The 10,218-nt window shown below is 36.4% G+C and overlaps 1 protein-coding gene across 6 annotated transcripts in view; it reads left to right on the plus strand.

The window, feature by feature from the left end:
- Positions 1–8,574, plus strand: part of NAMPT (nicotinamide phosphoribosyltransferase) — a 43,296-nt gene extending 34,722 nt beyond the window's left edge. For 5 of the 6 annotated variants that reach the window (XM_008567876.1, XM_008567870.1, XM_008567863.1 and 2 more), the window contains one exon: positions 303–3,321. In XM_008567876.1, coding sequence (XP_008566098.1) covers positions 303–413 — 111 coding nt within the window. In that variant the 3' untranslated portion in view covers positions 414–3,321. Of the gene's footprint in view, positions 1–302; positions 3,322–8,331 lie in introns of those variants that run through there. The other variant, XM_008567861.1, reaches the window with a different exon arrangement.
- The last annotated feature ends 1,644 nt before the right edge of the window (positions 8,575–10,218 follow it).

A 10,218-nucleotide genomic window follows, 5' to 3' on the forward strand; every position in this document is an offset into this window, starting at 1 on the left:
AAAAAAAACAAAAAAAAAAAAAAAAAAAAAAAAAAAAAGAATGTAATATGTACATTATTCCTTTTCATAAAAGTTAAATATTTCTACATAGGAGGCAACTCAGTGATTTGCCCTTTTTGATAGTACTTGCTCTCTGCCTGCACCGCCAGCATTCTTTGTGTATCAGATCATTTCACCATTTGCACGCCATCAACACATCTCTGTGTATTTAACTGGTTAGCTAGTCTAATTCATCAAAGCATGATTCAAGTATTTTGCTTGATAGTCTCTTATATATAATCATTAAATTTACATTTATGCAGGATCTTCTCCATACTGTCTTCAAGAATGGGAAGGTGACAAAAAGCTATTCATTTGATGAAGTAAGAAAAAATGCACAGCTGAATATCGAACTGGAAGCAGCACCTCATTAGGCTTTGTTTTATGACTGGGTGTGTATGTGCGTCTGTGTGTATGTGTATGCGTGCATGCACGCACGTATATGCCTGTATGTGAGTATGTAATACGTAATGTTTATTGTACAGATGTGTGGAGTTTCTTTGTGTTTTATATGATACATTATAGCCAAATTATTTGTTGGTTTATGGACATACTGCCCTTTCATTTTTTCTTTTTTTCCAGTGTTTAGGTGATCTCAAATTAGGAAATACACTTAACATGAAAAGAGTAATGCTAAAGTAAGCTTTTTAGGGCCCTTTGCCAATAGATAGTAATTCAATCTGGTATTGATCTTTTCACAAATAACAGAACTGAGAAACTTTTATATATAACTGAAGATCACATAAAACAGATTTGCATAAAATTATCATGATTGCTTTATGTTTATATTTAACTTGTATTTTTGTACAAACAAGATTGTGTAAGATATATTTAAAGTTTCAGTGATTTAACAGTCTTTCCAACTTTTCATGATTTTTATGAGCACAGACTTTCAAGAAAATACTTGAAAATTAATTACATTGCCTTTTGTCCATTAATCAGCAAATAAAACATGGCCTTAACAAAGTTGTTTGTGTTATTGTACAATTTGAAACTTATGTCAGGACATATCCTATAGAATTACTAACCTCACTGCCCCTTGTAGAATATGTATTAATCATTCTACATTAAAGAAAATAATGGTTCTTACTGGAATGTCTAGCCACTGTACAGTTATTAGATACCTTGGTCATTGTATTGTACCAGTGAAATGCCAAATTTGAAAGGCCTGTATTGCAATTTTATATGTCAGATATTGCCTGTGGCTCTAATATGCACCTCAAGATTTTAAGGAGATAATGTTTTTAGAGAGAATTTCTGCTTCCACTATAGAATATATACATAAATGTAAAATATTGACAGAAGTGGAAGTAGTGTATTTTGAAGTAATTACACTTCTGAATTTATTTTTCATATTCTGTAGTTGGTATGACTTAAATGAATTACTGGAGTGGGTAGTGAGTGTACTTATTTTAAATGTTTTGATTCTGTTATATTTTTCATTATGTTTTTAAAAAATTAAATTGAATATTAAATTGTATGGGCATCATTTATTAATTTTAAACTGAATCCCTCAATTAATAATACTCAAGCAGTTTCTTAAATCAAGATAAATCATCCCCAGTGAAAAACATGATGACATGTGCTTCAATAGAAGAATCTTAACTAAAAGCAGAAAGTTGGCTGAATTCAAAGTGACATCAGAATGTTCTAGAGTGATTAGCTGCTAGGTTTTGAGTCAGTCATCACATCTAACTGGAGACCAGTTTCTTTAAAATGATTTTTTAATATATTAGGTCTGTTCTCCTAAGGAGGGGGTTGGCCAACTATGGTCCACAGAACAAATTTGGACTGCTTTTTTTTTGTAAGTACATATTGTCTCTGCTGCTTTCCCACTACAATAGCAGAAATTGAGTAGTTGCAGTATAGACCAAATTGTCCACAAAGTCTGAAATGTTTATTATCTGGCCCTTTACACAAAATTGCACAAAGTTTCCTAACCCCTGTTCTAAGAAAAGAAGTGTGCCTTGCATTTTAAGAGAAATGGTTTCCAAGTAAGGGAGGAGGCTAAACAATTGATACAGAGTTTATCTATTTTCTCCTTTCTTTGCTCATTTAAGACTCTGATACTGGAAAACATTTAGAAAAGCTTTAACAACATGACATTAAATGTGAGATTTTAAATATTAAAAAGCCATAAATCATCTGTCTTGAACAGTTACATGAAAAAATGTTTTATCACTAGAATAATCTAATTAGAGGTGTGTTATCTTTATTAAATGTTTTTATAAGTGGTGTTAGAAAGAACGTAGGTTTTTCAGATGACTCTAAACTCTTATTTAGTGAGAACTTTTAGTAAGAATCTTCATCCTATAATCCATGGTAGGAAATAATTTTAAGCTGATTCTTTTTAAATGTATTTAAGTAAAGATTAGTAGTATTAAAAAGAGCACACCTTTCTTCACTAAATAATATGCTAAGGGTCTTATAGAGAATTAAATATATATATATATACTTATTACCAATAACAACTTTGATAACCACGCATAATTTTGTATTTGTTTAAACATTGGAATTGTACTATAGACAGTATTCTTTATGTTCTGTGAATTTCAGTAGCTTCAGAATATCTGGAGTTTTATCTTGAAGCTTTCAGTGAATGCTTAAAGCTGTACATATGTACATGATCATCAATTAGGAGGTGGAATGATTAGTTCTGTTACCTCTTAGCCACTTGGAACTGATTAATTCTGAATTTCTGTCACTAAGCACTTAACTATTTCGTCATCCCCATTCTGAGCACCAAATGGTTAATGTGAATATCAAATAGAACTCTGCTGTATGTCACCCTTAAATCAGCCTAACTCTTCCAGACAAAAGCAAATGGCATATATGGGTTTAAGTCATTAGATTTGCAGTTGACATTAATTAATCCCCCTCAATTTATAATATCGTCAAACATTTATATTTTAAATATGAGGTAGGACTCTGTGTTAAGACTCTTAATTTATTTGTACCCTATACTTAAAATGTTTTTTATGATTATTCCTTATTTTCTTTTTTGAAATAAATTGTTATGAAGAAATTTTTATAATGAAATCCATCTTGGAAAGTTAAAAAGAGAAAAATGGCAAGGTATTTATTGATTTGTTTGCCATAATTTAGAACTCATACTTAAATAAGTATTTTGTAGTTTTACATTCCTTTTTAACCCATTCAGTGGAGAATGTCAGCTTTTCTCCCAAGTTGTATGTTAAGTCAATTCTAATATGTATTCAACATCAAATATAAACATGTAATAAACATGGAAATAAAGTTTAGCTCTATTAGTGAAATGTTAAATTTGACTGTGTGCTTCAAGTAATGCCATTTCCAAACCTACCTTTTTAAGGTATTCCTCCAGTTCAAAAACTTAGAGGATGAGAGAAGGGGAACTGTCAAGGATAACTTTAATTTTCTGCCTTATGCTGCTATATTGGTGTCAGGGCCTCTTATTAAAAGAACACAGGAATGATACCAAATTTGAGGGGAAAGAGTACAATTTCTATGTTAAGATTTAAGATGCCTTTGAGACATTTAAATGTAAATATTAAGTAGGTAATTGGCAATACAGGTTCGGGGACAGAAGAGTCTCAAGATATGACTTTGATGTATAGGTGGTCATTGGAAACATAGTAAAGGATACTTTACTAGGTAGCGTATAGCACAGGAATTGGCAAATCCCAGGTCGTAGGCCAAATCCAGCCCGCCATCTGTTTTTGTAAATTTATTGGAACACAGCCATACCCATTGATTTAGTTATTGTCTTTGGCTGCTTTCATGCTACAGTGGCATAACTGAATGGTTGTAACAGAATATATGTCTGTAAAGCCTAAAATAATTTACTGCCTGGCCTTTTACAGGAAAAGTTTGCCAATCTCTACTATAGAGTATAAAGAGAAGAGGACCTATGGTGAAAGCCTGAGTAACTCTTGAAGGTTAAGTGGCAGAGCATGAGCAGGCCAAGGAGACTGGCAAGCAGTAAGTAGCTAAAGAGATGAAAGGGAAACCAGGAGGAGTCAAGTCACAAAAGCCAAAGGAAGTTTTCCGGCTCAAGTGTTGAATGCTGCTGAGAGATCAGAGTGAAGGATTTAAAACAGCTGCTGGATTTAGCCACCTGAAAACAATTGGTGCCTTAGAGAAATTCCCTTCCAGGTAGTAGAGGAGTCAGGCGTCAGAAGATACCTTATACAGTCCTTTGAATTTGGGATATGAAAAGGAGGAGAGAATGAGTCTATAGTGTGTCTTCCTTTCTCCCTCTAGCTACTGCTTTATCTCTGAAAAGGGTCCAGGAAAGAAAGGGAGGAATTGAAAATAAGTGAACAAAAAGGAATCAATGATGATTTGGAGTTCCAGAAAAGGTGGAGAAAGAGAAGGATCCAAAGCACTGGTGGGGGGTTGGCCTTTAAGTGGGAGAGGGTGCGTTTATTCTAGGAGAAAGAAGAGGAAGGTGTAGGTGCATGCTTTTGTTTTCTCTGTGAAGTAGCAGGCCAGATCCCACTTGAAAGTGGTGACATTGATGTATGTTCATCCCAGAGAAAAGTCTCATTCTTTGGTTGGCAACAGAATTCAATTAAAAACAGTTATTCTGACCACATGATGTGGGAAGGTTAAGAAGAAAACCCAGGAATCTTCTGTGCAAACCAGCAACATCAAACTTTTGAAAAAGTTTTCTCTATATTGATATAACTAGAAGATTCTGTTTTCAGAAATGTAAACATACTAGGTAATTCTGACCACCCTCCCACTAAAAACAAAACAAAACAAAAAAAGTTATATATTTTTTTTAAGTTTAAAACTATTGAACTAAAAGGACAGTAAGAAACTACCAGGTCAAAATCCAGGTGAAGATAGGACCCCAAGAAATAACCAAGCACTAAAGGTACTTTTGTTCTGGGCTGTTTACCAAACCTGTGTGCTATGAGCTTCAGTTTTTAGGCCCTGACAGGACATGATGAACAGAAATAAAGACCCTCCTGTCATAAAGCAGGCTCCAAGGTCTATACTTCAGGATAAGGAGGAACCAGTACTAAGTCCACCTCTATATCCGTGGGAAACTCTAAGAAAATTTGCTTTATCTCTGGGCAGATCAAGTTAAGAAAAATCTAAGAAGCCATCATTATAAACTGCCCTTGCAGTCCAAATACACATCCTCTCCATGTTACAGAAACTTCAAACTATAAACTTAGATTAAACTGGACTGGCATAGTTCACTAAATGCCTGGCAGAATTAAATACATTCTCCCTGAAAGGACAATTTAATCCTAAACCTGAAAGAATCACCCAAATAATTTTCCAAGGAAAATGAGCAGCTCACAAAGAAACTAATCACACAGGAAACTAGACACCGTGAAGGAGAACAGAAGAAAAATGATTCACAAAGGATTAGATACTGAAGTTTGAGACATTATAAAATAATTGTGCCTAATATACTTTTTAAAAATAAATGCTTGAAAATATGTTCAGGGAATCCAAGGGTACTTCAAAAAGTTCATAGATTCGTATTATCTTTCAAATCTATTTTTCCACGAACTTTTTGAAGTACTCTCAGGAAATTTTTTAAATAACAGATTTGGAAAAGGGATTAATAGAATTTGTAGAAATAAAAAATACAGCAACTGAAATTAATAATCAGATTAAACAGCTATAGAGGGAACCAATGACTTGGAAGACAGGTCAGAAGGAATTTTTCAGAATGGGACACAAAAAACAGATGGAAAAAATGAAAGTTTAGCAACATGAAAGAGTGAAAAAGCCTAATATATATCTAATCAGAGCTACAGAAGAGCAAAGAGAAAATGGGTTAGAGGCTACATTTCAAGAGATAAGGGCTCAGGATTTACCTGAACTGATGAGAAGCAACAATCTAAAAGATTAAAGCTCAATGAATCCCAAGCAAGACAAATTAAATCCACACTCAGACACATTATAGTGAAACTGTGAATCAAGAATAACAAAGTATCTTAAAAGCATCTAGAGGGAAAAAAGATTGCATTCTAAGGAAGGAGATAGTGCAGCCTTATAACACCAATGTCACAAGTTTGGATCCCTGTACTGCCAGCTGCCAAAAAAAAAAAAGTAAATAAGAATTAAAAATAGGGAAGGAGATTGACTGCTGAACTCTAAACACCAACAATGGAAGCCAGAAGACAATGCATTGTCCCGAAAGGAAATAATTGCCAACATAGAACCCTATTTCCACTAAAACTTTTTCAAGAATGAGAATAAAAGAAAGATATTTTCAGACCACCAAAAACTGAAAGTTTGACACTTGCATGCTGTCACTGAAGGAAATTCTAAAGGATAAAAAAATGAAGAGCAATAAAAGTAGTAAGTGTGTCGGGGTAAACTAAACATTGACTGTAAGAAACAATAATGATGTCTCACAGATTTAAACAACATTCAAAATACACAAGTATAGCATAAATCAGGAACATGGTAAATAGAAATTGAAAGTGTTCTAAGGCACTTGAATTGTCAAGAGGAGGCTAAAGTTGTTGATCGATTTTAGACTGTGATAAGTATATATATTGAACTAACAGGCAGAGAAATGAAGTATGTTGCTTCCAAACTAACAGAGGTGGAGTGGTTAAAATTTTTCAAAAGAAATAGGAAAAAAACAAGAACAGGTGGGATGAAAAATAATAAGATTTAATGATACATAAATACTATATACATAATGTGAATTATATTCACATACTCTACACACATAAAATCAGTTAAAGGATAGTTTTTAAAGTGTGTTTACTACTAAAAGGAGATACATCTAAAACAACATGCAAAAAGGTTGAGAATATTTTTAAATGAGCAATTTACTGAAAATGATTGCTGCTGCTTTCCTTTCAGTCAGATGACTTGTTTGCTCAGGGTTTCTGACGAAGGCAGGCCAAAACAGCATATTGCATCACTGGGCTCTAGAACAGTCTGCCAACAAAGTGTAGCACTCAAAAGGAACATGGCATTCTAGCACTGGGCTGTAGCTTTATTTACCAAGCTTTGGGGATAATATGTGCCTCGGGCAAAGAGCTCGCAGTCTCCCCTCAGATTATGTTGATGCACAGGAAGCCACATTTAGAAATGTCAGAGGACAGGTTAGTTCAGGAAAAGATGCATTCGGAGAAATAGTGCCTGCTGTTGCTTCCAGTGTTTATATTTTTCACATCCATCCTCTGTATGTTTTATCAGTTTAGGTGCATTATCCTTTGTATCAGCAAGTGGAAAAGGGAGGAGGGAGGCCAGAATAATCTATGGGGCTTTTCTGAACCACATGCATTTACTCCTGAAAATCTGATACTTGCCAGGATATGACAGTGGAAAGAGTCTGTGTAGTTTAGATAAATCACCAGAGAATTCTTAAACACCTGTTACCACTGGTTGAGAACTACTGCTCTATATAAACTACTACCCAAAAACCGATGCAGGACTTCAACCTCTGGTGCTTTATAAACCATATTACCTCCTTTCTAAACCTTTCTGCTTAGAGAGCAAGGCACAGCAAAAGATGGCCAAGAACGGTTCTGTGACATTTATACAACTTGTCATCACCCTAGCCTGCCTGAGAAAGGAGAGGGAACTGTATTTTTCCTACAGGGAGCAGAGGAAAATGACAGCTCTGGGGAAAAGACACATTTCATACCATTTCCAGGCTCTGCAAATCTATTAACCTGTCCAGAGATGTTCCCTCTCCTCTTCATATGTGACAAACTGGAAAAAATCCTCTGAGGAGGTTTCTATCAATCTCCATGTAAAAAAAGTTCTAGGTATATACTCTTCTGTGCTATTTATATTCTCTACAATGTACAAGTATTACTTTTATTATCAAGAAATGACAAGCGTTTTTGACAAAATCACAAGTGCTAGTCTCCTAAGTCAGAGTGGTGTGTCCAGGACTCTTGGGAATGAGGAGTTTTTCTAGTTGCTGGAGATTGGTGAGGAGAACTTTCTGTTATCAAGGGCCACAGAACTAAAAAACAACTGAATTTAGCACTTTGTGAGTATGTGTATATGTGTAAATAAGTGTGTGTGTGCACATGTGTGTGTGCACATGTGTGTGTGGAGAGAAAAATACCTTATTCCCTCCCAACCGGTTTTGAAACTGGGAACAGAGAACTAGACAATTAATATAAGTACCATGTAAAAAGCATACTCCAGTCTCATATTATTCCCAGGGACACTTTAAGTCTTGATAAGCAAAACTTTTAACCCGTTAGTTAAAACTGTTTCTCTGGCAGGTCCTTATTGATTTGCACCAGTAGATAATATGCTCTTTAAGGGGAGGAAAAATGCCTGACCTACTTAACTGTGTATTCCTAGGGCCTAAGTTAGGACCTGGACCATCGCAAGGACCTGGACCTTGACGATTACGTGTCAAGCGAAGAAGTTTCCTAATCCTACAGCTCTTGCTTCCACCTCACGCCAGTCCCCTGTGTCAAGCCACAGCTCCTCCACACGCTTCTCCCACTCCCTACCCCGTAGGTCCTCATTACATTGAGCCAAATGCTGAGACGTTTTAAGGCAAAAAAAAATCATCAGTGGAAACTGGTCAGTCATTCAAGTGGTCCTCAGTCATTCTGGGCTAGCATTTCCATCTGTTTTACCCAGAAAAGACCAAAGTACTTGTAGATCATTCTCCAAAACTACTACAAGCAGTAGGAAGGTCTCTTCAGGAATTCATTGCTCAGAAGGCTTGAACTTCCACTGTAGTCAGAACTCCCTGAACAAAATCTCAGATCCTCAAGACCATAGTTTTAGTTTATATTTACTTTTTTGACCATAAACCTCTAAAAAACACATTTCACATTGCAACCCATTAAACACACAAACATCTGTTACTGAAACCCTTATTTTGTGCAGTGCACTCTGATATTGCTGCATCTGTTCAGTGTGGTTCTGTTCTACTTTATTCTGTTCTGTGTTTGTTTTTAATGCTGGTTTTAGCCCACAAAATTGATGTCTTGAGTCACTAATGGTTATAACCTGCAGTTGAAAAAGCCTGATCTAAACAGACCCAGTACAGCATCACCCACCTTGATTTCATATTCACAAAATCATAGCTCTCCAGGAAGCTCCAAATCAAGCTGGTTTCTGAGCCAAACTTAGGGGCTCCAACTATAACCAGATGAGCTTCAGGAATGTAGGGAATAAACTGGCTTTCTCACTTTGCCATTTCCTCTGTAAAGGAAGATAGACTGGAAGGGAAAGAAATTAACATTTATGCTTGCCAACTCTGTGCTGGGTATGTGAGGTACTTTACATAAGTGACCTCCCTTAATCTCTTCAATTCTCTATGGTAGGCATCATCCCCACTTTACAGGTGAAAAAAACTGATGAGCACAGTATAAAATGACATGCCTAAAGCCACACAGCTAGTGAGGAACAAAGTGAGATTTCCAGCCAATACCGTCTCACTCCATAGTCCACCATGCTCATCCTCCTGACTATACTGCACCAACCATGTCGGAAAGAGAGCTTCTCTCTTACCCTTTTCCCTTTTGTCTGTCCACATATAGCATCTCAATCCAGATCTGGTTTCTTGGTCACTTCTTCCAGGAAGGCTCCTCCAAGAAGCCATGTTTGTCAACCTCTAGGCATGCAGTTAGCACTTTATTTTTCCATGTGCAATATGTGCATGATTTCAAGTGTGTATGAGTGTGTGTGACTGTATGTGTGTCTATTGCTCTTCTGATGCCAAAATCATACACAGGTTTTCAGTTAATAGGCTTTTGCAGTTCTTGGAGCTGTACGTCACCTCCATGATTCCCTTTTCTGGTGCCTCATTTGACCCAGCCACTTGAGAATGACTAGCTAGAGCATTTCCAGCTATTTTTAGTTCCTTTAGTTGCTGACCTGACTATTCCCTGAGGAGGTAGTAGGAGCTGGGAAGGGCTGTATCAGCCTCATCCAAACCACTTCTCAGGCAGCTGATGGCCTGCAGCCTTGGGGCAAGGGCTGAAAATCAGAAATCATGTGTGCGAAGCTTTCCAGGTGGGGACATAAAGAACAGAATGCAATCAAGACTGCCACCTCAGCCATCTGAGGCTGTGGGAGAGAAGAGAGCAAGGGTATCCTGACAAGTCTGCAACCAACTCCTGACCGCAAAACTACCCTATAAGTCATGAAAAGAACCAGGGATTGCCTCCCCTGTCTTTCTTCCTGGAGCCCCCCTCAAAGATTGTCTGGTGTACATAGTTATCATGGGAA

The sequence above is a fragment of the Galeopterus variegatus genome, unplaced genomic scaffold (genome assembly GCF_000696425.1).
Source record: "Galeopterus variegatus unplaced genomic scaffold, G_variegatus-3.0.2 Scaffold20, whole genome shotgun sequence".
In the NCBI taxonomy this organism is placed as follows: Eukaryota; Metazoa; Chordata; class Mammalia; order Dermoptera; family Cynocephalidae; genus Galeopterus; species Galeopterus variegatus.